Source organism: Lynx rufus, unplaced genomic scaffold (assembly GCF_022079265.1).
Source record: "Lynx rufus isolate CCGP_SWC_20201006 ecotype Redwood Valley unplaced genomic scaffold, mLynRuf1.p SCAF_20, whole genome shotgun sequence".
In the NCBI taxonomy this organism is placed as follows: domain Eukaryota; kingdom Metazoa; phylum Chordata; class Mammalia; order Carnivora; family Felidae; genus Lynx; species Lynx rufus.
This window is the reverse complement of record NW_025814835.1, coordinates 17537014-17563702: the sequence shown is the minus strand read 5'-3', so window position 1 is coordinate 17563702 and position 26689 is coordinate 17537014. Positions and strand designations below refer to the sequence as shown.

The 26689-nt window shown below is 49.8% G+C and overlaps 1 protein-coding gene across 1 annotated transcript in view; it reads right to left on the bottom strand.

The window, feature by feature from the left end:
- The window catches only part of ALPK2 (alpha kinase 2), a 38194-nt gene extending 12129 nt beyond the window's left edge, over positions 1-26065 (bottom strand). The window contains exons 1-8 of the mRNA XM_047086464.1: positions 24990-26065; positions 21311-21458; positions 18257-18384; positions 18108-18143; positions 14240-14514; positions 12690-12778; positions 7765-7982; positions 2318-2366 (exon numbers count right to left, since the gene is read on the bottom strand). Coding sequence (XP_046942420.1) covers positions 2318-2366; positions 7765-7982; positions 12690-12778; positions 14240-14514; positions 18108-18143; positions 18257-18384; positions 21311-21458; positions 24990-25992 — 1946 coding nt within the window. The 5' untranslated portion in view covers positions 25993-26065. The remainder of the gene's footprint in view (positions 1-2317; positions 2367-7764; positions 7983-12689; positions 12779-14239; positions 14515-18107; positions 18144-18256; positions 18385-21310; positions 21459-24989) is intronic.
- Between the last annotated feature and the right edge of the window lie 624 nt (positions 26066-26689).

The window sequence follows — 26689 nt, the reverse complement described above, 5'->3', positions numbered from 1 at the left end:
TCCTTGGGAGGGAAGGCCGTAAGTGATACTTTATAGACAACATTTTGCGCTGGGCTCCAGCCATCAGCTCTGGTAATGGGTCTTGGGCAGCTGTCCCGGGCCAGATAAGTCACATTAGAGAACAAAACCAAGGGATTGGATTTCTTTTTAAATTAGGAGAAAAAACATGCAATGAGTTCCCGGAGACTGTTAAGACGCTTTTAAAAGATGTCTTAAATAATCACGCTCTTAAGCTTGTCTTAGTTTTTGAAACTTCTGCTTTGTTTTGGTGCAAAGTTGTTCTAAAGAATGGTATGATGTCAGTGTCAGCGTCAGCATCGGTGTTGGTGTCAGGCTGAGACAAGAGGGGGAAAGGAAACCAATGTTTATCACCAATGTTTATCACCTGCATACGAGCTTCAGGGCCTGGATGTCGATTAACGGCGGGGGGGGGGGGGGAGGAGGGGGAATCCTCAAGACATCCCGTGTCCCCATCCTGTAGATCAGTGCTTCCAGAATTTAAAGTCACGTGACCACATAGCTGGTAAGATGAGAACCCAGCATTCAACCCAGGTGAGCATGATGCTGAGTTTACAGTGTCCCCCAGAGAACACGGGGTCTGCCCTACTTAGGAAATGCTTCTGAGGTCCAGAGAAATCCCTTTATAAATAGCATGGTATAATTTCTTTTCTTTAAAAAAAAATTCTTTTTTTATATTTTATTTATTTTTGAGAGACAGAGAGATAGCGTGAGTGGGGGAGGGGCAAAGAGACAGGGAGACACAGAATCCAAGGCTCCAGGCTCTGAGCTGTCAGCACACAGCCCGACGCGGGGCTCAATCCCACAAACCGCGAGATCATGACCTGAGCCGAAGTCGGACGCCCAACCCACTGAGCCACCCAGGCACCCGTAATTTATTTTCTAAATGGGGAGATTTGTCCAGGAGAAATGACTAACTAGATGGATGCTAGGACAGCCGGCATAAAAACTGCACTGTCCCAGGCAAACCAGGATGTAGGTTCCCCCATCCCAAGGGCCAGACAAATGCCTATAATACAAGAAGCAATGTTACCACTGGGAGAGTCAGAAGCAAATGGCATGAGCAAGATTTGAACCCAAGTCTCTCTCTAAAACCCCTGTTCCCACCACCTCTTCTACTGAGGTCTCATACCTGCCCTATATTAGCGCCGGGGCAGGGGCTAGACAACTAGGGCAGCCCCCTCCTCGACTCCGAGCCTACTGAAGCTTTTCAAACCAGCCAATTCCCAGCTTGCCTTCCCTGCCTCGCCCTTTCCTTCCCCGGAAAACCAACTAAAAGCCGTGGCTCATGTTTTCCCCACACTCCTCCTGCCTCCTGGCTGACCGTGGTGCCTCCCTGTGTGGACCCCAGGGCCTGGCCCCCTTGGGGACCGTGGGCAACAAACCTTTTCAGTGGCCATCGTTTTCTTTTTCAATCTAGAAAAGGACTGGCGTCACCATACCTGAACAATAACAAAACCCAAGGCATGCGTCCCTTCTAAAGTCACTTGCCGTCTATTCCCTCCTCGTAACAGACAGTCTCCTTGCGTGGGAACAGCAGGGGCGGGCCAAAACCGTGGTAGCTCCAACCCAGAACTTTATTTTCACCAAGAACCACAGAGAGCCTGCTTTCTCCTCAATGGCGGTCGCGCAAAGCAGAGAGAAGGCACAGTGGTTCAAGAGATGACCCGGGAAAATGCTGCAGGGCCGTCCGGGCGTATCCCACACCGGACAGAGCAACACCCCACACTAAACTGGGAAAACGAAGCCATCACCACAACCAAAGTAACTCATCACTGCTCTCCCCCAGCCATGTGCTCCTGAAACCACCACCAGGAAAGCGTGGGTGTCGCCTGAAGGGCTTTTGTGGATAAGAGAGAACGGAAATACATTAAAAATATGCCAATCGAATTCACTGTGTTCAAGTACAAAAAAAAAAAAATTTAAGAGGCTTCTAATAGTGAAGCTATCAAAGGTAGAAAAATGGAATATTCATAATTGAAAGAAATCCCAATAATGCTGGCATGGTCCCCCCACCCCCCACCCGCTGGGGCGGTCCTGTTAGTAATTAATCTTGAAGTGCATTTCCAGAGTTCTTGTTTGTTTCAAAGTTAGGAAACAAATGTGTTTCCCTGCGAGAACAAAGTCCATAAATATTTTATGTAAGTGACAGAAGTGAATTGAATTCACCCCGAGAACATCTATCATCCACGGTTAGGACAAGAAACCTACCTGCCCACATGGCTTCCCAGTATGTGTGCCCGGCAGGTGTTTGGAACCCCGGGGTGGAAGGAAACGTGCTTGGTTTTTTTCTACTCACCCTTTTGCCAGTGTTGCTATGCCAACGTCAGTTAACTTCATTCCCACACCTGTAGGAAGAGAGAGCGGAGATGGGATTTGTGTTTCACGGGGGTCCTCAGAAAGGACCGGCCACCTCTTCCGGGGCTAGGGGTAGTGACAGCCTCACGGTCAAGTTCTTTCCTACGTAACACACTTTTCCTCCTCATTTCCATCAGCAGAGGCTACTTTCTGCCGAGGCTGACAGCCTTTCAGACGTTCGTCGGGCTTTGTGGGATGACAATGGAGGACAGCAGGCCTGTGACGGCAGCTGAGGGGAGTTGTGTCTCGTGGAAACCAATGGTGGGGTCTGCCGCCCCAGGCCACCTGAGCCCTTTGTGGCTGGGGGAGTGATGTCCTCTGTCCACCCGGCCCGCGCCCTCTGCTGGAGGAGGGAGGCCAGTAGCGCTCTGAGGGACTCAGGCTTGTCACTTGTCCCAGGAGCTCTCTGCCCAGAAATGCTCAGGTCAGGACTGCGGTCCGCTCCACTTCTTCACCGAAAGTGGAAGCCCGTGCGCAATGGCAGGTGGCGTGGGCGTGGGCCGGGGGGCGGGGGGGGGGGTGAGGCCGGCAGTGAGAAAGTTCAAGGTGGCATCTGTTCAGTTCAAAGCCCAGCTCCAGATATGGGATTTCCCATCTCCATGAAGATGGTCTCCCAGTTGAGGACAGAAGATTTTCTGGGTTGGCTTTAGGCCTGGGGGAAACACTCCCGAGCTACGTGTAGGCTCTTAACCACTGGTCTGGAGATGCTGACGCGTGTCACCCGTGGCCCAACCCTTTGACGCTTCTCCTAACCTCTCTCCATTCGCCCGTTGGCAAGGCCGGCTACCAAAGCCAAACAACCAGAACAGCTGCCGGAGCCTTCCGCTCTGGTTCAGCAAAGAGCCACACTATCCCTGCTGGAATCCAAGCACACGGAAGTGGAGAAGAGGCACGCTCTGGGACAAATTTCCCCAGACAAGAGGCAGTGGAGTGAGCACGCCCGGCTCACTCTATGTCCTCAACCTCCCCCAGATCTGGAGGAAGACGCCCCTTTCCGGTGCGCGGAGTGTGGGTGGCCTCTGGCCTTTCCCGACTCTCCCTGCCACACCAGGAACCGATTCAGCCACTGTCTCTCTAGGCTGATGGTTACGGGCACTTGGTCCAATTTAGCGGACCTCTTCCTCACGCTCACTCACGCAATCTAGTCACAGGCCTTCTATGGCAGCGCCTGGGGTCCACGGTGCCACCGACCAGTCTGTCTGGCTTGCCTCCTCCTCTCTTGCCCCTAACTCTTATCCTATCCAGGACTGTGATTGCTGTATCCCCCATGGCCAGCAGATGCCCTGCTCACTGAGAGGCCCGGCCACACGGAAACCAGTCTGGGCTGTGGCCAAGGGAACAGGCAACCATCTTCTCCGAAGCCAACCCTGAGGTTAGACGTGATGGCAACCTAGCTCCGTGGGTCTCGACTCCCAGAAGCGCTGTTTTCTGGGGCCCTGGAAAGGAAACCTAATGGGTTAATGCTCTGACGCAGTAGCATGTGCCCGGAGCGTGGCAGAAATCCAGGCCATGCTGCTATGCAGGCCGGTTAGGCAGACAGAAGCAACGCGCTTTTCTGCAGTGCACCTGTGAGCTGAATCAGACACGGCACTTTGGGAGAGCCAGCGGGCAAGTTCAAAGGCTCTTTCGCAGCTGGCGACTACTTCACCTCATTCTTTCAAAGCTGCGAACAACTAGAACGTATGCAGAAATGCTGCACATCGCCTTTATTACAGGGACTGTGCTTTTTAATAAATAAACAAATAAATAAATAAAGACACCAAATTGTAAAAACCCTCTTTGGATATCTTGTTTTTGTGGAAAGCCGTATTTAAAAATCACAGCTCCGCGCTGCACGGAGGGCCAATTTGAAGAAGTTATTTGGCACAAGGGTCCTTGAACGTGGGCATTGCCTTTCCTGCCTCTCACGATCACCAGCTGTCACTTACAGTTTAGAAAACCAGAATGTAATTTTGAAAAGGAAACCTCTCTCTCTCTCGGTTTAAGGATGTGCCAGCAATTCTATCCATGCGTCTACAGGAAAATAATTTGAAGTCCAGTCGGGGATAACGGTCATCTGCAGGTTGTTTCCGGTGGAAGGAAGGAAGTAGGCGGCATCAGAAATTTGTTCTCCAGAACGTGAGTTCTTGGGTCTTTTGGGCGACAGCTTCCTAGGAACCTTAGTGGTTGGTCCCAGCAGCGGGCAGATCCCAAGACCAAATCACAGGCGGAACTTTGACTCCCAAGCTGGCAGGACCCACGGCGATCCTGTCAACAAGCAAGCCCAACCAGGCAGGGGATAGCTTTTAAAAGCCCAAGAAGGTGGGGCGCCTGGGTGGCTCAGTCGGTTAAGCGGCCGACTTCGGCTCAGGTCATGACCTCGCAGTCCGTGAGTTCGAGCCCCGCGTCGGGCTCTGTGCTGACAGCTCGGAGCCTGGAGCCTGTCTCAGATTCTGTGTCTCCCTCTCTCTGACCCTCCCCCGTTCATGCTCTGTCTCTCTCTGTCTCAAAAATAAATAAACGTTAAAAAAAAATTAAAAAAAAAAAAGAGTCCAAGAAGGTAATAGTTGAGTTCGGGTTTGCTTGGGGTTTTGTTTAGTTTTTCCATCCTAATTCCAGTGTCTCAGTAAAATTATAAAATGCACAGGTTATTTAGAAAATGGATGTGCTACCTTGTGCACAGCAATGATGACTAGAGAGAGATTTTCCTCAGAAGCAGAGAGTAAATAAACATTGTTATGATACACTGTGCCAACACATTAAACCGCACATGTCACTTACAGAGAGACGTAACGTTTCACTACACTTGTTTACAAGTGCCTGGAAGCGAAACTAGCTGTGCATGAAGCTCCAGGGTGTTGCTTTTCGCCAGAAGAACGATATTTATCGCGAAATTAGCTCTGAAGGAGAAAAGATGGAGGGGCCATCAAGAATTGCACAGCCAGTGTCTAATGAGAATAGATAGCTGTGTATTAAGACCGTGTGTGTGTGTGTGTGTGTGTGTGTGTGTGTGTGTGCATGTGGCAGTGAAGTCTCTTCAGAAAGTGAGCAGACATGACTGCCTTCAATATGCAGACTGGCCCCATCTGCGAGACTGTAGCATTGCATTTCCCAGCTGGTCTTCAAGAAGTTCTTCGCTGGAAGCTTTAACATCAGGAGACGCTTGCAAATCTCTTGCAAATTGGCAGATTTATGGTTTAGTGGAAAGAGCTTGGGTTTTGGAGTCAGAAAGCACAGGGGTGGAGTCGTGGACCCCTCTGCTTATTAGCAGAGTGACAGCAGGCAATTAAAGCACCGTCTCTGAGCCTCTGTTTTCTCATCTGCAAAATGGGATCATAATGTGCTTTGCAGGGTCATTATGAAGATGGCACAAAAGTCGTCGGAAAAAATGAAGACATACAAAAACTGGTGACCTCCAAGCACGGTGCATAGCCTCGTTAATTCTATTGTGCCAGTGCGAGTCCCCTGGTTTTGACACTGAACGAGAGTCACGTAAGACGTTAACAGTAGGTGAAGCTGGGTGAAGGGCACACGGGGAACTCTCTGAACATTTTTGCAACTTCTTGTGTCTCTGGTTATTTCAAAACAAAAAGTTAAAATAAACGGGGAGCACTTACGGTGCGGCAGTGCTGTGCCAAAAGTTTACTATTCTATTTAATGCTCACAACAACCCCACGTGTAAAGCACTGAGGCACAGAGGTAAGTAATCTGCCCAAGGCTAAGAGCTAGCGAGCTGGGGGCGGGCAGCGGGCGGAGGGGACAGAACCCAGACGCGGTCTCGCTCTTTAGCACCGTGATCTAGGCAGAGCTTGAGATCCTCGTGTGTGACCACGTCTGACCTACAGCGGGCATGCAATTATAGCTCGGATTTTTCTTCACGGCATGATTCTTTGGAAAGGAAGAGGAAAAGGAAACCCCCTGTGGTGGAAGCCGTTCCCGCCCCACCCAGTGCCCTCACCCTGTTTCCGTGCACTTTGCCTGAGAACTTTCTCTGATCACGGGAGCCTGCTTTGCTCAGCCTGGCTTGTCCCCGTGCAGGTGGCAAGTGCCGAGGAATTAACACCCCCACCAGGACTACCCTTCCGCTGGTAGCTACAGGCAGTGGGTGTGCAAATACCCCCAGTCCCTCGCTCCTTGGGTGCGACAGTTCCGAGAAGCGTGCTCTGCACAGGCTCCCAGCGTCTCCCCAGCAGGCATGAGCTTCAGCAACCCAAAGAGGGAACTGGTCGTATTCCAAGAGACCTTACTGGCTGCCTTCCCACAGCCTGTCACATTTCTGCACTCTCCTAGGTGTTTCCTGAGATCCTGTCCCAAATATTAGTATCTGGACATTTGTGGCAGGGAAGGATTCACCTTACCCAAATAAAGGTCCAATCCTTGCCCAACTCCTGAGAGGTAACCTCTAAAAACATGGCGCCTCTCTTGGGGGACCCCAAACCGCAACTTGGCTCAGGGCCGTCTCCGTGGGTAACCTAATTATGATAACGCCACTGCATGCGACAAATGCACTCCCATCAGTTTGTATACAAATTCAAGGTGCCGTAAATGAGCTAGGGGAGCTTGAAATCTAAACCGAACTGTGAAAGACCCTCTCACCTGCTACCCATGAATTATCAGGCACCTGGCTGGCTCAATCCGTTAGCGTCCAACTCTTGACTTCGGCTCAGGTCATGATCTCACAGTTCATGAGTTCGAGCCCCACATGGGGCTCTGCGCTGACAGTGCGGAACCTGCTTGGGATTCTGTCTCCCTTCCTCTCTGCCCTCCCCCACTTGCTCTCTCTCTGTCTCAAAATTTAAAAAAAAATTTTTTTTAAGTTTTTAATTTAAAAAAATTAAAAAACAATTTAATGTGTCTTTTGGAACAGCCAGATTTTCATAAATACTTCTGAACTGCACCTGTTGAGGACATAACAATAAAGCCAATCTTTAGTTGCCTGTGGTAATAGGAAAGCATTATTGGCATGAATTAAAGTGTACTTTTTTATTCCATTTGGCTGGTCATTTCAGATTCCTTTGTCAGACCTTGTTTGTGTGTGTGTGTGTGTGTGTGTGTTTTAATGTCTATTTATTTTTGAGAGACAGAGCACGAGTGGGAGAAGGGCAGAGAGAGGGAGACCCAGAATCCGAAGCAGGCTCCAGGCTCTGAGCTGTCAGCATAGAGCCCGATGTGGGGCTTGAACTCACGGACCATGAGATCACGACCTGAGCTGAAGTCGGATGCTGAACCAACTGAGCCACCTAGGCACCCCTGTCAGACCCTGTTTCTGATGAGATATTAGTAACACCCTCTGCTGGTAAAGACTCTTAAAGACATGCAGCAGACCTCCCCGCCTCCCCCTGGCCACATCCCCAGGAACATTCCAGGTCCACAGCATCCCTGGAGCCCGGGGCAGGCTGCTTTCCTCACCCTGCATGTCCGTGACCAGGAGGCAGCCGCTCGTTCTCTGGTATACCCAGTGCTGGAAGGTGCAACACTTCTGACCAGCCTCCGATTCTCTTCTCAAGAAGTTTATTTCCTTCCCGTCCCGGATGGAATACTTCACAAATTCTCCAATCAGCTCCTCCTCCACTGTGGCATAAGGGATGTTGTTCTCCGGTCGGTGGATAAGAAAAATAGGGATTATCCTGGAAGAAAAGACAGCATGGGCACACGTCACATTCTCAGGTGGTAACAAAGACGGGGGGGGGGTGTTCTGTCTTCATTTGGATTAGCAGAGAGCTGCGGAACCAATCCCTGGGTCCCTTTAGATGTAGGCTAACCCCTCACCGCAATGATTGTTCAACAGGTGAAAAGATGTATTTCTGGTTTTCATTTGTTCCTAGAGTTGCTCAGAAACTCCTCCTGGGGGGTGGAGTTTAATCGCCCACGTACAAACGAATGTTTTCATTACAGTCATATCTCAGTGGCCCGCCAGCCATGCGTCCACCCATCATATCCTTTTCTTCCCTTCCTCCCTTCCATTCAGTCAGCAAATACTTATTCAGTGGTTTCCAGGTCAGTCTTCCAGATGCCGTTCCAGAAAACAGTGAAGAACACAGGGGCTCTGCTTTCAAGGATCTTACATTTAATTTTTTTTAACGTTTATTTATTATTGAGAGACAGAGAGACACAGAGCATGAGCAGGGGAGGGCCGACAGGTGGAGAGACACAATCCGAAGCAGGCTCCAGGCTCCGAGGCATCAGCACAGAGCCCGACGCGGGGCTCGAACTCACAAACCGCGAGATCGTGACCTGAGCCGAAGTCTGACGCTCAACCGACTGAGCCACCCAGGCGCCCCGCAAGGAGCTTACATTTAAACGAAAGAGGCGGGCAACAAATACGTACGTGTGCTACGTGAGAAAACAAAGCAGTGAAAAAGCACGAGGGAGCGCAGGGGTCAGGGAAGGGCTGCTATTTGACTGAGGGAGATCAGAGAGGCCTTGCTAAGGAAGAACGTTTGAGCAGAGACCTGTAGGAAGGGAGCTAGGGAGCTGTGAGGGCATCTATGGGAAGAGCATTCTAAGTAGAAGGAACAATAAAGGGAAAAGGCGCTGGGGCAGGAGCATTCTGGGTGTGTTCTAAGAACAGCAAGGGCCCAGTGTGTGGCTGGAGTAGAGTCAGCAAAGGGGAGATAGGAGTAGCTGCGTGAGGCCAGGGAGGGCATAGGAAGCCAGACCTTGTGGGGTCTGGAAGGCCATTTGAAAAACTCTCCCCTTTACATCCCTTTGGATGAGGAGCTACCAGACGGTTTTGGACAAAGGATTGCCGTTATCACAGGTCTGTGTTGCGGATGACCCTGTGGAGATGGGACTGTGCAGGAGTAAGGACAGGAGCAGGGAGGCCGGTGAGGAGGCCGCCCGGTCGTGAAGGCAGCTCCAGTGGAGAAGTGATCAGATCCTGAATGTGGCTGTCAGCACAATCCGTTCACGGTCACCCGACCCTCCCACCACCACCACGCCTATGTCAAACCTGCTCTTCCCTCCTCCGACTGCCCGCACCTCCTCCCCAACCTCACTTCCAGCTGATGACCTCGCTTCCTGTTTTACTGTGAAGGCTGCAACAGTAAGAAGAGAGCTTCTAAGAGCTGCACGGCCCCGCCTCCTCGGTCTGTGCCCGTATATTCCCCTCCCCTCCCCCACTGTGGACGAAGCCTCCTGGCTCCCCCCCCACCCCAAACCACTTCTTCCGCTGGTGCCCTGGATCTGCCTGACCCCTCTGGTGCCCCAGGATGTGGCTCTAGCAAGCATTCCCCACGGTCCTGCATCCCATTTTCCTCTGGGAAACCGACTCACTGCCGGTGGCATAGCGACATGCTGAAATAGCTCCGGGCAGCCCGTGGGGCCCATAACCCACTCAACTACTGACTCAGTTTACGTCAAAACCCAGGTCAGTGGCAGACTCACCGTCTGCCATCCCTCCCCTCCCTTTGTCTCTTGAACCCACTCAGAGATGCTCTCCCACTAAGGAAGCTTCGGTCAAGGGCACCAGCAGCTTGTGTTGCAGACTCTGTGTTGCAGGGTCTAACGGTCTCTTCTCGGCCCTCGTCTTACTTGCTCTCAGGGGCGCCTGACACAGCTGATCTCTCGGAGTCCCCTTCCCACTGCTTCCAGAAACTCCCTTCCTCTTGGTTTTCTTCCTGCTTCATTGCTTCCTCTTTTCCTGGCTCCTTCACTGGCTTCTCACTTCTCCCCGACCTCTGACACGCCCCGGGACGGCTCTCCCGTCTCCGCCCACACCGGCTAGTGACCTCCTGGCTTGAAATGCGGTCTGTATGTCGACAATTTCCACCCTGAAATCTCCATCCAGACCTCTCCCCTCTCCCCCACTCACATTCCGGCCTCCTCCTCTCTGTCTCCGATGGATGTCTCCTAGGGATCTCAAATCTAACATAGCCCAAACTGAACCGCTCATGTGTCCCCCAACTCCTAGCTCGGTGGCTGGCGACTTACCCTCCCTTTCCGTTCATCCGACAGCGTCTACTGAACAGCTGGTGCCAGGATCTCAAAAACCTCACCAGGAGAGCAAACATGAAAGAGACGCGGTCCCTGCTTTGCAGGGACAACCGCTGGGAAGGGTGCACCGTGGAGAAGCTTCCAGCTCCCTACTCTTAACTAAGGAAGATAGCAGGCTCTCCAGGAGCAGTGCAGCGGCACGCGAGTGGTAAAGACCGAGTAGAAATAAGCTGGTAGGAGGCGAAGCGGGGGAGCAAAGCGGGGGAGCATCGCCCCTAGCTTCGTGTCCCTCCTGCTCACTCACGCACGCACACAAGCCAACCTGAGCCGCTCCTCCTGGTCCCCGCTTCCCCCCCACCCTACCTGAACTGAAGCTTCCTGACGCTTCTCCCTGAGTTCCACCCCAGGGACGCACTGCCACCCCCCAAACACAGCTACTCTGCACCGAGCAGGATGTGAAGTCACAGCTGGCCATTCCCATTCATCACTGAGCAAGGAAGAAATCGCATCAGAGCTCGTGGAAGGATGTGCCTGAATCCGCCTCGGCTGCTACTCACTGCGGAGAGGCACAGGGTCCGCAAACCATTGCCTGTGGGCCAAATCCGGTCGGATGCCTGTTTACAGCCCACAAGCCAAGAATGGTTTTCACACACGAATATTTGGAATTGATGTGATCAGAGGGGAACACTAACTCTGAACCCCAAGGGTAAGCAAAGTCGCTTTAAAAAGTTAGCAAAATGGGGCGCCTGGGTGGCTCAGTCAGTTGAGCGACCAACTTTGGCTCAGGTCATGAGCTCGAAGTTCATGGGTTCGAGCCCCATGTCAGGCTCTGTGCTGACAGCTCAGAGCCTGGAGCCTGTTTCAGATTCTGTCTCCCTCTCTCTCTGCCCCTCCCCTGCTCACATTCTGTCTCTCAAAATAAATAAACATTAAACAAATTTTTTTTAAGTTAGCAAACTGTTACTTAAAAAAAGAATTCCAGGGGCACCTGGGTGGCTCAGTCAGTTAAGCTTCTGACTTCAGCTCAGATGATGATCTCACAGCTTGTGAGTTCAAGCCCCGCATCAGGCTCTGTGATGACAGCTCAGAGCCAGGAGCCTGCTTCAGATTCTGTCTCCTCTCTCTCTACCTTTCTCCCACTTGTGCTCTGCCTCTCTCTCAAAAATAAATAAACATTTAAAAAAATTAAAAAAAAAGAATTCCATTCTTCTCATTAGTAAACTTATATACTAAAGAATTGAATTCAATTATTATTATATTTTGAAACTTATCAACCAAGATTTGTACATACTGGTTTTCTTTCTTGTTATGCAAGTATCAACATAATAGCTTCTTTTTTAAAATTTTTTTAAAGTTTATTTACTTTTGGGAAAGAGAGACAGAGTGCGAATGGGAGAGGCGCAGACAGAGAGGGAGACACAGAATCTGAAGCAGCTCCAGGCTCTGAGTGGTCAGCACAGAGCCCGACGTGGGGCTCGAACTCACGAACTGCGAGATCATGACCTGAGCCGAAGTCAGACGCTTAACTGACTGAGCCACCCAGGCACTCCATAATGGCTTCTATTTTGCCTACTGGCCCACAAAGCCTAAAAGAGTAATGATCTGGCCCTTTACAGAGAACATCTGCCAACACCAGGTCTCAAGTTTTGTCTTCTATTGGTTACTATCACCTTGACTCTTCATTTCCTCTCTCTGCCCCAAGTCTACAAACATGGTCACACCTCCTCATTTTAAAAACTACGATCCAGGGGCGCCTGGGTGGCGCAGTCGGTTAAGCGTCCGACTTCAGCTCAGGTCATGATCTCGCGGTCCGTGAGTTCGAGCCCCGCGTCGGGCTCTGGGCTGATGGCTCGGAGCCTGGAGCCTGTTTCCAATTATGTGTCTCCCTCTCTCTCTGCCCCTCCCCCGTTCATGCTCTGTCTCTCTCTGTCCCAAAAATAAATAAACGTTGAAAAAAAAAAAAAAACTACGATCCAATTTGACAATAAATTTCAAATATTGAAAAAAAAACAATTTGACAATAAATTTCATATATTGGGAAAAAAAACAAAAAAACTACGATCGTCAATCATCGCCTTCCATTGATGGGTCTCTGCCCTCACATTTCATTCCCCTTCCCTGGCTTCCTTCACTTCTGTCACCATTTGGACGAGTGAACTCCATTTGTATCCATGGCCCTAATTCCCATGTACTCTTTGACCCAGTACCCCTCATTTTACAAAAATCCTGCTTGCTAAGGTCACTCATTCTGATGGCTTTTAGCAGCCCAGTGTGGCCTCATGGCTTCCAGACAGAGAGACCAGGCAAAATGCTTGTCCCACTGGTCCTTCTCACCCTCTCATCCCTCCAAGTCCCCAAGAAACCAGGGTGATAATACAAGAGACAGTAAACACACTCACTCTGGCACTTCTCCAAAGCCTTCCAGAGGCTGTGCTTCGGCAGCATAGATCTTGGCATAGTATCTGGCAGTATTTTGGACATAGCATTCCTACATCACCCAAACACAAGGGAAAGACAAGTGAGTAGAAGAAATTCAGAGTTGCCGGTAAAGCTAATCAGACTTCCCAATAAAAAGTCAAGCCAGTGGATTCCCCAACCCACCCCCTGGTTGCAGGCACAGAAGCAACAATTATTGCAGACTCGAGTTGTCCACTTGCAGAGAACTCTGAGACTCGAAGGAACTATCCAGGTAAAGCTCAAGTGGTCTCTAGGACCAGGCGTCCTGAACTATCAAATTTCTAGAACGCACATGGCTGAAATTCATCCTGGGCTAAGGGGACTGGCCCCATGGCAGGATGTCGGGCACAGCTCGGGGTGTGCTGAGCTCTCCCATCTGAAGCTCTTCTTCAAAGGTGTAATTAGAGTTGTGGGTAGCCAACACCTTGGCAACACTGTTGGCTTAGGAAAGGGCAAACTGGATTCTGCTTTCTACTCAGTGGCGTCTTTCAAGAGGGAGTGTGGACGCTGGGGGCTTTCCCTGACTGGACCAGATGGTACTTGAGGTGGAAAAAATATGTAGTGAAAGAAAAGAAAAAAGAAGGGTTGACTTGGAGGATGAAGGAATACGATTGGCAAAACTCTGTACTCAAAAGAGGGGCTGCCTTCATGAGCCCCAAGTCCCACCGGACCTCACCACACCTAAGACAATCCTGGAGGGCTAGTGCTTGATGGCACCTGAGAGATTCACTGAAGTATAACCTATTCATTTTATAGGTAATAATTTTAGAAGGATGCCTAGCTTGCGAAAGAGCTAGACCCAGCTGTCCTGAAAGCTTGGCCACTGCTCTGGGTCAGGCTCTCGATACTCTTGGTGTCAAGAGTGAAATACACAGACCAAACTGGGAGGCAGGGAGGGAAGCCCGTGTTCTCTTCTTGTCTCAAGGTTCTGTGACTCAATAACACAGGGAGATGGGAGCTTAGCTAGAGCCTTGGATCAGTCTCCCTTCAAAGCTTATAGGCTAACATTGACCCAAACTCAGGAAGGCAAGAAACAGGACACCTGCTGCCCCCTCTGAATATAGCCCACCCCCTTCCATAAAGTAAACAAGAATCTAGAAACTATGCCCTTGGGGATGCTTGGGAATCCTGGCATCCCCTGTAGCTTGGACCCCCCACCTTCCACATCATCCTGTGTCTGAGTGGACTCAAGGACCTCATGGGGCTTCCTAGAAACAGAAATGATCCCAGCCCAGGTCAGAGCCGGTGAGGGGCCTCCAGACACAGGGTGAGTCCCATCTGGCTGGCACGAGGGCAAGAAATTACCCCGAGAACTCAGACATGGTTCCCAGCATTCGGGCTTGATCCAGGGGCTTCCTTATAGCCACACCCCAAAGGGAGAGAAACACCCTCTTGGAGACACTCCCAACAATTCTGAGTCTGACTTTCATCTCAGGCTCTCGTGGGTCCCCCCCTCACACCCCACGTGACTCTGTAGGGCAGGTGGACCCACCTGGGCAGCGAGTTTGTAGTTCCTCCGGATGAGCTCATCGTTGTTTCTGGTCCCGTAGGCAACAGCATTGTGCACCTTGAGCACGCAGGCGTGGCCGGGCTGGAAGACGGGCATGAGGCCCTGCATCACTTTGCTGCGGAAGGCTTTCCGGTGGACCCCTTCTCCAAAGTGCAGCTCCTCCGTGGCGATCTGACCTCGCAGGTGGTCCCCAAAGTAGCTGTCCCTGAGGAAGTCTTCTCTGAAGATGAGTTGGCTGAATTCAATCTCTTCACATCCTAAAACACACCTCACCTTTAGTTGGACAGAATATCCCAGCCCCCATCCTGCTTCTTGGCTCATGGTTGTTCCCACACAGGGACGAGGACGAGGCTGGCCTGTAGAACCTGGAGGGGAGACCACACGGAACTCCCAGCAGAGACAGGCACAGCTCAAAGATGAGAAGGGGGGGGACAAGTCCTCGAGGAGGCAGGAAGATCGGTATGAGGCTCCAGTGAATCTCACTGGAGAGGGGAGAAAACTGGTGAGGGCAAAACTGGGGAGACCAGGAAAAGAAGTTTAGACAGATCTGGAAAATACAGACAGGACCACGAAAGGTAACTAAAGGCAAGCTGAAGTGTGGAGGGGGGAGGAGGAACCAACGATAAGACGTGACAGATCAGTTTCTCAGCCCTTTTTCTCATGACTGCCCCGTGAAAGGAGTCTTTTCAGACTTTTTTTTTAATTGATCCCCCCCCCCCATAAATTTCAATCCCACAGAGGTCCTGTATATCCGTTTATGTGTGTATATCTGTGCTTCACACACAATCAGAGTAAGTTTTTTTGCCTCCTCAAGAACCAATTTTTGTCTTCTCGGGGGCAATACCGTTTCCCCATGTTGAGAATGTCTGTGGTAGCTATAAGAAATAGGTAGGCAATGGGGCGCCTGGGTGGCGCAGTCGGTTAAGTGTCCGACTTCAGCCAGGTCACGATCTCGCGGTCCGTGAGTTCGAGCCCCGCGTCGGGCTCTGGGCTGATGGCTCAGAGCCTGGAGCCTGTTTCCGACTCTGTGTCTCCTTCTCTCTCTGCCCCTCCCCCGTTCATGCTCTGTCTCTCTCTGTCCCAAAAATAAATAAACGTTGAAAACAAAATTAAAAAAAAAAAGAAATAGGTAGGCAAGGACAAAACAGTTAAAAAGAACCTCCTCTGAGGAGACACTGAAAAAAAAAAAGCCTAATTATTTTGGATTTATGTGTAAAAAGAAAAGTAGAATTATTTTTTTCTAGCACCGGGTTTTCTCATAGCGGATTCTCCACGTTTCAGGTGACCACGGATGCAATCGGAAGGTTCCCTTCTAACTAGAGATGAACAGGTCAGCCTTCTGGTGGGCTGAGAGAAGAGAAGAAGACAGCTTTCAATGAAATCCGTTTGGTTAGAGTTCTTTAGCGCCCTTTAATCCTCGAAGTCGATGAAGACTCACATCTTTCTGAATGTTTAAAACAAGAAAGAAATCACGGGTCGTGTGAAAATCTCACTTCACGTTTCTATTTAGACTCTTGAGAGAAACATTTTTCTCTGCTTTTAAAAATATTTTCGGGGCGCCTGGGTGGCGCAGTCGGTTAAGCGTCCGACTTCAGCCAGGTCACGATCTCGCGGTCCGGGAGTTCGAGCCCCGCAGACACGAAAGACGAAAGAAACAGAGACGAAACAGAGACGAAAATTATTGTCCAAGAGTATTGATGAACAACTAGGCCTCGTTATTGGCAGAAAGAAAGAAAGGGAGGGGGACTCAAACAGTAAAAGTGCTGGGGGCTCAGTGGATTGAATGTCAGACTCTTGATTTCAGCTCAGGTCATGATCCCAGGGTCACGGGATTGAGCCCTGTGTTGGACTCTGTGCTGAGGGTAGAGCCTGCTTAGGATCCTCTCTCTTTCTCTCTCTGTCATCTCTAAAAGAAAAAAAAGAAAAGAAAAAGTGCCGAAGATGCCTGTGGAAAGAGCGTGTGTAGGAAGATCCTCCAGGATTTCACGATGGTGAGCAGGAGCCTCAAGCCAAGTAACCTGTCCCAGGTTTCTAGAAAGATCTATGGTGGAGAAGCAGGGGAACAGGCAGGCAATTGGGACACCGTCCCAGACAAATTAAAAAAAAAAATGTTTCTGATGTTTATTTATTTTTGAGAGAGAGAGAGAGACAGAGACAGAGCATGAGCGGGGGAGGGGCAGAGAGAGAGGGGGAGACACAGAATCCGAAGCGGGCTCCAGGCTCTGAGCTGTCAGCACAGAGCCCAATGCGGGGCTCGAACTCATGAACCGGGAGATCATGACCTGAGCCAAAGTCAGACACTTAACTGACGGAGCCCCCCAGGTGCCCCCCAGGCAAATTTTAAGAGATTATCATAGATTTCATCTTTAGTGACAGAACTAGAAAGAAAATTAATTTACAGAGAAGAGTATAGGTTTTTTTTTAAGTTAAATTCAAAAACTGGATCACTTAGAAAAAGGGATGCTTTTTATATAACCTAAAGCTTCTTTTTTTTTTTTTTTAATTTTTCAACGTTTATTTATTTTTGGGACAGAGACAGACAGAGCATGAACGGGGGAGGGGCAGAGAGAGAGGGAGACACAGAATCGGAAACAGGCTCCAGGCTCTGAGCCATCAGCCCAGAGCCCGACGCAGGGCTCGAACTCCCGGACCGCGAGATCGTGACCTGGCTGAAGTCGGATGCTTAACCGACTGCGCCACCCAGGTGCCCCCTATAACCTAAAGCTTCTTAATTCTAGTTGCACAAAATGATTACATTTTAACAATTTGGCCCCTAATACCACTTAAAGAATATAGGAAGTGTTTTATGTATACAGCCCAATAAATATGAATTATATTTATCCCATTCTATTCTCCTTCAAAATCCCCAAATTTCTAAAACTCAATTATTATTAACAACAACAACTGCACTGAGTGCTTAAAAAATGCATCAGATTTAATACAAAAGTTGTTTCTGACTGTGTGCTTAGAAAGAAGGTAATTTTTTTTCTATAGTACTGTATTGGGTATAATTAACAGTCTTGTCTATAATTTCCAACAGAAAGTCTACTTAACAAAGATAAAACAGTGAAAGGAAAAAAATAAATCTTAGGACTTTCCTTTGAAAGCCCCATGTGCGATCATGAAATTGTGCTAGCTTGTGTTTTATTTGAACCATCATTCATTTTTGGGCTTTCCCACGAGCTGGGTTTTATTAGTTTTTAATTAGAGCCCGGCCTGTAAAATGTTATTTGTTCCTCCTCGGGAGAATTCAACTAATAAAATTGTTTATCACCAAATAAGAAAGGTGATAAAGAAGTTATTTGAGGCTTCTTCATCCGAAAGATCAAGGGGACCAGGACCAGTGCCAAAATGCCAAAGGAAAGCACCAAAACTCATCTTTCATTTCCATGAAGATGCGAAGGAATGGGGTTCTCCTAGGACACCTGACTGTCTTTGGAATCTGCTTAGTGAGTCAAACTGGGAAGTAAACCGAAGCAACAAACCAGGCTGTGTCAGTGCCAGATGCTGAAAACCCGCTGCGGAGGGGCTGGACGCAAGCCTGAGGCTTCAAGGAAGGAGTCTGACCCCAAGGCCCCCACCGACACATCCTCGACAACTGCGCGCCCCAGTCTCATCTTTCATAAATACTACACCTCTGCATGTTGGTAGCCTCACGCACTTGTTACCGGCCTCGCCACCAGCTTGAAATAGCTCATGAATTGTCATTCATTTCCCAGTCATTCCTGCGCTCTCCCCTACTTGGTTAGAAGAGTCGATGGGGATATTGTTTCAACCCTTGATTCCAGGAGCGAGCTCTCGCTTTGTGGAGTGGCCCATGTCCTTGGACATCCAACTCGGGTCAGCTTACCTTTAATATCCTGCTGACTCGCAAGTTGTTTCAGAACTAGAAGAAGACAAAGAAGAGAGGGTCTTCAGTGCACGTGGGCATTCTGGCCGGGGGCCGGGGGCGGGGGTGTCTCGTGGTTTATCGCCTGAAACGGAGAGGCTGAGGCTTACCTTCAGCGGTAAGGTTAAACTCAGCGGTCGCTTTGCCGTAACTGTTCTTGATGCAGCAACGGTAGATGCCCTGGTCCTTCTGACCGGCTTGGACGATGGCCAAGGACACAGCCGAGGTATCGTCTGCCCTGCAATAGGGGACATGAATGTTGGAACGCTTCATCGTTCTGAAGCTGCATTTTTCTTTTTTTTTTTAAACGTTTATTTATTTTTGGGACAGAGAGAGACAGAGCATGAATGGGGGAGGGGCAGAGAGAGAGGGAGACACAGAATCGGAAACAGGCTCCAGGCTCTGAGCCATCAGCCCAGAGCCCGACGCGGGGCTCGAACTCACGGACCGTGAGATCGTGACCTGGCTGAAGTTGGACGCTTAACCGACTGCGCCACCCAGGCGCCCCTGAAGCTGCATTTTTCTAACACACTTAAGGAGAAAGGAACAGGTGCTTCCCTGCCCTAACATTTGGGGCTAGTGGGCTGGCTAAAGCACAAGGTCTCGATAAGCTGTTTGCATAATTCATTTTTATCTGTGGGAGATGATTGGTGCAATTTTGCTTTAACATCCTCTCTCCAAATAGGCAATAGGAATCAAAACCATTTGGGAGCCTTGGCTGTGACCTGCAGAGGCAAGAACCGGAAATGTGAATTCTGGGGGCCGTCATTAACATTTCTGCTCAGAATTCACCTCAGTTACGTTACTGACCCAGGTGCTCTGGGCTTGAAGGAGACCTGAAAGCCCTAAACCAAATCTAAACACAGACACAATACGGGACAAGCGAAAGGGGGTCTTTGCTGTAAATAAGGACCCATGGCTGAGGGTGTTTTTGAATAGGGTACTCTTCTAGTGAACACTGCCCATCCATCCACCCGCCGCAAATTATTAAGTTCCAGGCACTGTGCCACGAACAGAAAAACCAGTGGTGGTGGTGGTGAGGAAAGAGAAGGAGGAGGAGGGGGAGGAGGAGAAGAAGAAAAGGCAAATGGGTGCTCCCAAATCAGTGCTGCCCAGACAAAATGAAGCCAATGTCGGTCAAGTGTAAAGGCCTGGCCAGATGTCACCAGTAAATGGCAGGCCTACTAACGTATGCTCCCTACAGGGAGGCTAGGTTTTCTAAAGACATCTCAAATGGAAAATGGACCCAAAAGATTCAAATGCCAAGTCTGAGCTCAGAGCAAGATTGCCAAAACCCTACTGGTTAATTACCCTTGGCTGACAGCTACAGAAAGTGCTTTAAATGAATGATTAGTGCTTCTTTTTATAAAGCTCTAGGGAGTGGTCTTGGTTGTTTTTTTTTTTTAAGCCAAGCCACTTATTCTCCATTATCATTCTTCCTAAGCCATACATAAGACAGGCAGGGTAATGGCAACGTTTTAGGCTGCGTGGCATCATTCCATCTGTCACAATCCAGTTAGGTTTTCTGGAGGGATGTTATAGAAATTACAGCTCGAGGGGCGCCCGGGTGGCGCAGTTGGTTGAGCGTCCGACTTCAGCCAGGTCACGATCTCGCGGTCCGGGAGTTCGAGCCCCGCGTCGGGCTCTGGGCTGATGGCTCAGAGCCTGGAGCCTGTTTCCGATTCTGTGTCTCCCTCTCTCTCTGCCCCTCCCCCGTTCATGCTCTGTCTCTCTCTGTCCCAAAAATAAATAAAAACGTTGAAAAAAAAAAAAAAGAAATTACAGCTCGAATCTGCCATCACTATGGCATTTGGAGCCTAATTTCCAGATGTATGCTCCAAGCAAACGTATTTGATTTAGTTATACAAAAAAACTCGATTTTTCTTCCTTTTTCAGGCTCCTTGCAACGAGATTAAGGGGACAGGACACCTCCCGTGACTCAGGGAGCTTCCCTCAGCAGAAAGAAGCATCTGGAGCTTGAGTTATGCCCACTGAGCCAGGTGATCTGTTTTAGAATAAGCCACACTCCCTCAGGTGTGTTGGGTGAAGCCCATGGCCCACGGCTCACGTGAACAAGCATTTATTGCCAGCAAGGCGCTTAGGGAGCCATTCGTCAGCTTTGTTCCACACGGGTACTCTCGGCAATGGTTCTCACTCTCTCTCTCTCTCTCCCCTCCCCTCCTCTCCTCTCCTCTTCTAACCTAGGGCCCCAGAAATACACAGCTTTTCCCATCTCAGAAATGGTTACTTATCACCTTCAATACCTGCTACTTTCTATTACTTCATGGATTGTTTGTTTTTTTTTTTTTTCCCTTGGATTCTCCTTCTTAGCTTTGAAATTTGGCAGGCTAGTAGGAATTTGTGAAAGAGAAAAAACACAGATTCACAAACAGAAGAGAGCTCTATAATCTTGGGACTGTGGAACCTCAGACTAGAAGATGATTTGGCATGTTCCCCTGATTTAAAGTTATTTTTTTAGGTTTTATTTTATATTTGAGCACGAGAGAGCATGAGCAGGGGAGGGGCAGAGAGACAGAAACAGAAGCTGAAGCAGGCTCCAGGCTCCCAGCTGTCAGCACAGAGCTCGATACGGGGCTCAAACTCACGAGCGGTCAGATCATGACCTGAGCCGAAGTCAGAAACCGAAATGACTGAGCCACCCAGGCGCCCCATCACATTCCCCTGATTTTAAAAGCATTGAGGGGCGCCTGGGTGGCACAGTCGGTTGAGCGTCCGACTTCAGCCAGGTCACGATCTCGCCGTCTGGGAGTTCGAGCCCCGCGTCAGGCTCTGGGCTGATGGCTCAGAGCCTGGAGCCTGTTTCTGATTCTGTGTCTCCCTCTCTCTCTGCCCCTCCCCCGTTCATGCTCTGTCTCTCTCTGTCCCAAAAATAAATAAACGTTGAAAAAAAAATTTATAAAAGCATCGTGACACATTTCATGATTTTTTGAGGCCACAAGACTCGGGGGTGGCAGAGCCTGAGTAAGAACCCTTCCCTGCTTTCCCTGTCTAGACCTCTGTCTTCGTTCCTTACTTGTCTTGGATACTTAAGTGAGTGGGGTTTCAGCTTCAATTTTCCTTTTTACTTCCTATCACTATTTTCTTTTAGAACTATGTTGTGAAACCAGCAACAACCATGAAAAGTAACCAGGCAAATATCCCACCTTCTCTGCACTTGGGCTACTGACTTGGAGTCCTTTGTCCACCAGACCGTAGAATCTTCATGAATTTCTGCAAACTGGCAGCTTAATTTTACATTCCCAGAGTGGTCAGGGAACATCTCGGCTTGGATCTTTTTTAGTAATATCGGAGCTGGAAACGAGAGAGTTTCAGGTCAGTGTTCTAACAATAGTGGCAGAGAGTTTCACAGTGGCCAGAAGACTTTCCCATTTTATGCATTTAATTTTCACAGCAATCCCAAGAATGGGGATAATTATCCCCCTCAATTTATGGATGAGGAAACCAAGTGTCTGAGGGAAGATGTGACTCGCCTAAACTTTCAGAAAATGAGCAAATCAATCTAATAGAAAAATCTCATTTTGCATTACTTAAGACTCCCAAAGTGGGGCACCTGAGTGGCTCAGTCATTTAAGCGTCTGACGTTGGCTCAGGTCATGATCTCAACTTGCGAGTTCGAGCCCCGCGTCGGGCTCTATGCTGACAGCTCGGAGGCTGGAGCCTGCTTCGGATTCTGTGTCTCCCTCTCTCTCTGCCCTTTCCCTGCTCATGCGTGCACTCTCACTCTCTCTCTCTCTCTCTCTCTCTCTCAAAAATAAAAAACATTAACAAAAATTAAAGTCCCAAAGTGAGATCTAGGATGCACGAAATGAAGTAGAATGTGAGAGGCTTTTTTTTTTTTTTTTTTTTTAAAGAAGAGGCTTGGGGATTGTGGATACCTAGTCTATAAACCCTGAGCCAAATAGAGCCGTATTTAAATGATCGCCAGGTAATCCAGGTCAAAATCAGAGCTGGGGCTTAGGGAGCAGGACAAAATCCGGGTTATCCAAGTAATTACGGTTACGCCCCCAGATATAAAAGGCAAAACAACAATAAGATATTTAGTGAATAATTCTCCCCCATCTTTCCCCTTGATCAGCTATCTTTGCTGAAGATATTCGAGAGGATTGCAGTGATGTCTGATAGCGATTTCATCAGCAAAAGAGACAGACGTGTCTCCTTGAATGAAACACGATCAATCAGGAAACAATTCCCTGGTGTGTGGGGCGCGGGGTGGGGGGAGGCTGGGCTGAGCTCCTTGAATATCGCCTTTTAACATCAGGGATCAGGGCACTGCAGGCCAGCTGAGTGTGTCATTCCTCGGGACAGCCACGGGGCAGCAGCACAGACAGCAGAACGAGACGAGACGGCTGGCCCCGCCAGGTGGGCAGAATGACTTGGCTGGGTTCCTGGCAACGAGGTGTCCGTCCTCGTGCAGGCCAAGCTCCACAGCGCCGCAGCCGTGGTAACTCAAAACACTGTGTGATCCCCGGCCAAGCCCGAAGTCCCCAGTGCCAACGCTTTGTTTCCCCCGCTACCTCAGATCCCACTGCTGGGCAGCAGTCGATGGGTTAAATGTGCCTTCTCCTCTCTCTTTGATGCCAACGTATTTAAAAGCTTGTTTTCTTCCCAGGAAGTACTAATGAGCCGCTCAGGGGACAAATCCCTCCACTAGAGAGTAACTGAAGACACTAACAATATCACGGCAGAGAGAGAAGACATACCAAGTTTAGTGATGGCAAAACCCATTTCGGATTATTCGGTCCTGACGCGGGCTGGCTGCGTTAGGTATTGAGGCCCACAGTCTCAGACTCTCGCTCCAGAGTCTTGCCCAAGCCCGCCTCCCTCGTCTGGAACTTGTCCTCAAGGAGCCTTCCAGCACAATGTGGTGGCAGTCTTCATGGATGGTTTTGTGGAGACCCCAATGTCCCTAAAGGTGATGCCAACTCTGTCCCACTGCCCACTAGAAGTTCTGAACCCAGAAACCTGGAGGATAGAGGGAAGGGCCAAAAATGGGAAACAAAGCAAAATGAGGGTCTCTGAGCAAGAGGCCTCAGGGCTTTAGGAAGGACCCCTGTTTGTATCGGATGGAACGGGGAATGGGGATAAAGGACAGCCTTCAGTGTGGCCAGGTTCCTCTCCTGTGCACGTTTGGGTCAAGGGTTGATGGGAAAGGATAGAACAGCCCCCTCCCGCCAGGTGAGTACAAAGCTGTGAATGTCCCCAAGAAAGTTTACTCAGTTTTATTTCTTTGAGTCCTCTGAGTCACGTGCTTCTGTCCAACACACACACACACACACACAGACTCCTTCCCCCAAGGGGTCTCTGGTGTGACAGTGCTCCCCTCCCAGAATGCAGTGCTCAGGGAAGCCACGCAGTCTCTGAGAGCAAACTCCACCAGCTTCTGCTTTTCCAGATAGTCCGTGTTCCCATAGTAACTCGGATAACCGCGGACAAGGATTCCAAATAGACATTTCCCTTAGGGTTGAAACCACTTCAGAGATCTTTTAAAATACTGCTCTGTTGTCTTTAAAGCAGTTTCAAAAAAATTTTTTTTCACTTTTGTTTATTTTTGAGAGAGAGAGAGAGAGAGAGAGAGTGAGCAGGGTGGGGGGGGGGCGAGAGAGAGAGAGAGAGAGACAGACAGAATCTGAAGCAGGCTCCAGGCTCTGGGTTGTCAGCACACAGCCTGACGCGGGGCTCGAACTCACAGACTGCGAGATCATGACCTGAGCTGAAGTCGGAGGCTTAACCGACGGGGCCACCCAGGCGCCCCTAAATAGGTTTTAAACCTATATACTAGAAAACTGGTTGGATGCCCCCCAAAACTCTTCAGAAGGTAGTTTTGTATTTACTCCTGGCTGCAGGGGGCGCTGAGGGCCTAGGTGATGTGTGCTGGGAATCATGAGCGCCCGTGTGGAGGTCGGGACACTCAGGAAGGAGAAAAGCCCTGCCCCCCCCCCACTTGGGGTATAAGGGGGCCCCAGCGTCGGGCTCTGCCACACACAGCTCCACGACCTCACTGCGGGGTCTTCTCTTTCTCGTCCCGCCCGTGGGAAGGGAAAAAAGAGCTCTGAAATGAAAGAGGCTAAAATTTGGGTTAAGGGATGGAGCTTGGGGTCACGTGACCCCCCCCCCCCCCCCCCCCCCCCGCAGCACAAAAGTGACTGAAATTGCCAGGGCCCTGAGCCTCATGTGGCCTGAAACCTGGAACGGAGGTTTCAGAGGGCCCTTCCGACTCAGATGAAGAGGAGGGTGAGCTGGAAAGAAACCTTACGCTCAAATTCGGAAGGAAACCCGGGATTCAAGTAAGCTGCTGTTAATGAAAATCACCAATTAAAAAAGAGGCTCCCAAATTATCCCTGAATGTTTACTTCCGTAAATCCTGCTCGCTGTGTGTGGTCTGTTGAATTATACTAATTAGCGACACTGATGAACGCTTCTGTTTATCTTTTAAAATATTTTTTAAAGGGTAATGAGACAGAAAGTCATCTTAATCCTACTCCCTCGATTTCAACCTACCCACAGGCAGCCTATTCAGTGATTCTCTCTCCAGATCACCTGGGAACTTGTTAGACATGCACTTTCTCGAACCCACACCTTGAACCGGAAACTCTGGAGGGGGAAGCCCAACGATCTGCATTTCAACGAGCCTTGCAGGGGATGCTGAGGCCAGTGGAGCTTGAGAACCATGAGCATAGAGGCCAGGCCACCATTTGGTCACTGCCAAGCCACCAATGCCTATCCAGTGGACCCTCACCTTAAATCCAGAGGACTCAGAAGGACACCAGACATCTGGTTCACAAACCCAAACGTTACCAACGACAGAAAGCAACAGCACCTCACCTTTCCCTTCTCTTCTGCAAGGTGGCTTTTTTGCGTCTTTTTCCTCCTCTGTGCATGATGCCGGTGTTTCGAGTTTAGGAATCTTTTTAAGAAAGCTTGAGCTCTTTAGGACATTTTCCTTCTCTTCCAATCTCAGCCTCAGGGCGGCTACCCTGGACAGAATTTTCTTCTTTACGCCCTCAGCTAAATGTCCACCCCCTGAGGTTTCTGGCTTCTTGACCTCCTCTGAGCCACTCCCTGCTGGTGGGGCTTTTGGGAATCTGAGGGTCCGGGCTGCCGTGTGACCGAGATTCTCTTCCCTGGTTCTTCTCCCACAGCCCAGGTTGGAGCCCTGTTGACATGGATGCTGTAATATCTTAGGAGCTTTCTCTGAGGCACATTCACCTGAACCAGATGCCGAGGTCACTGCTGGAGAGCCAGAGGTACTCACATGCTTGGTTTCCCCAGTGTGGGGCTCCTCTCTTTGAGCTTCCCGAATTGTGTGGCTTACTGAAAAGTTTGCAGTGTTTCCTTTGGGAGATGAAGCACAGGGCAACGGAGCGAGACCACTAGAAGAGGGTGAAGGTTTCCCACACTCACTCTCAACAGCTTCCCTTTCCTTCGAGTCAGAACGTGCATATTGGCGGTTTCTGGGCTCAACTAAATCATTCTCGGGGACGTCGTGAACTTGACCTGTGGAGTTGTGACTATCAACGCCAACAGATGCATGAGTCATCACTGCAAGACAGTTAGAAGGAGGTGAAGTGGAGAAAACAGGTTCTGCTTTGTTGTTTTTACTTTGTTCAGCCTCCCCTAAGCTTCTCTTACGGCCTTCTTGTATTTGACTTATTCCACATCCACTTGGAATGGTTTCCCCACCTTCATCAGGACGTGGGACTTGCAAGATGGCGGGTTGGACTTCCAGTCTCTGGCCCATGTTCCCATCATTCAGTTTGCTCTCCTCTCTGATGACAGCCGGTGTGGATTCAGAAGGCCCTGGTGTCCCAGCCCTGGTGCACACCATCACACCTGCTTCATCAGTGGGGTCCTACAGAGGATTCTACGACTTTAGGGCAGGTCAGAAACTGTTTAAGGAAGGCAGCATGATCCTTGACTTGGTTTTCCTCTCGGTTTTGACTCACATTACTCACGTTTTCCTTCTCTCCGGTTTTGGAAGTCTCTGATGACAAATCTGTGACGGGTAATTCCTTTTCGTCTACAGGATCCTCAGATGACTCCAGGAGTCTGGGCTGGCTCAAATACCGGGAAGAAAGGCTACTCCAATACGCACGGCTGGCGCGTTTTTCACTGACATGGGTTTCTCTGTTATTAGCAAGGGCCGGGCCAGACTCAGCCTGAGGACTGTGAGCCTTGAGAACATCAGATAGAGCCCAGACCCTGTCAGGAATTACGGGACCAGCTTCTAACTCCTTGCACTCAGAACCCGTCTGTGGTCTTGGGAGCCAGTCTTCTGAAATGGGAGCTTCCAGAGTTATAATCTTCAGCTTTCTGCCCGCTTTCCAAAGTCCTGGCCCACTCTCTCTAGAGCCTTCCAGGAAGATATCAGAGAGAGGTGGAGTGTGGCTCAGAGCCTGACCATCACCTTCCACGGTGGCGTGGGCCACCTTGCACACAGTAGGCCCCAGGTCTGAGCTCTGCCCGCTCTCCTCCCTGGAGTTTGCCAACAAGTGGTCCACTGGGTGTATTTCCCCTTGTGCGAC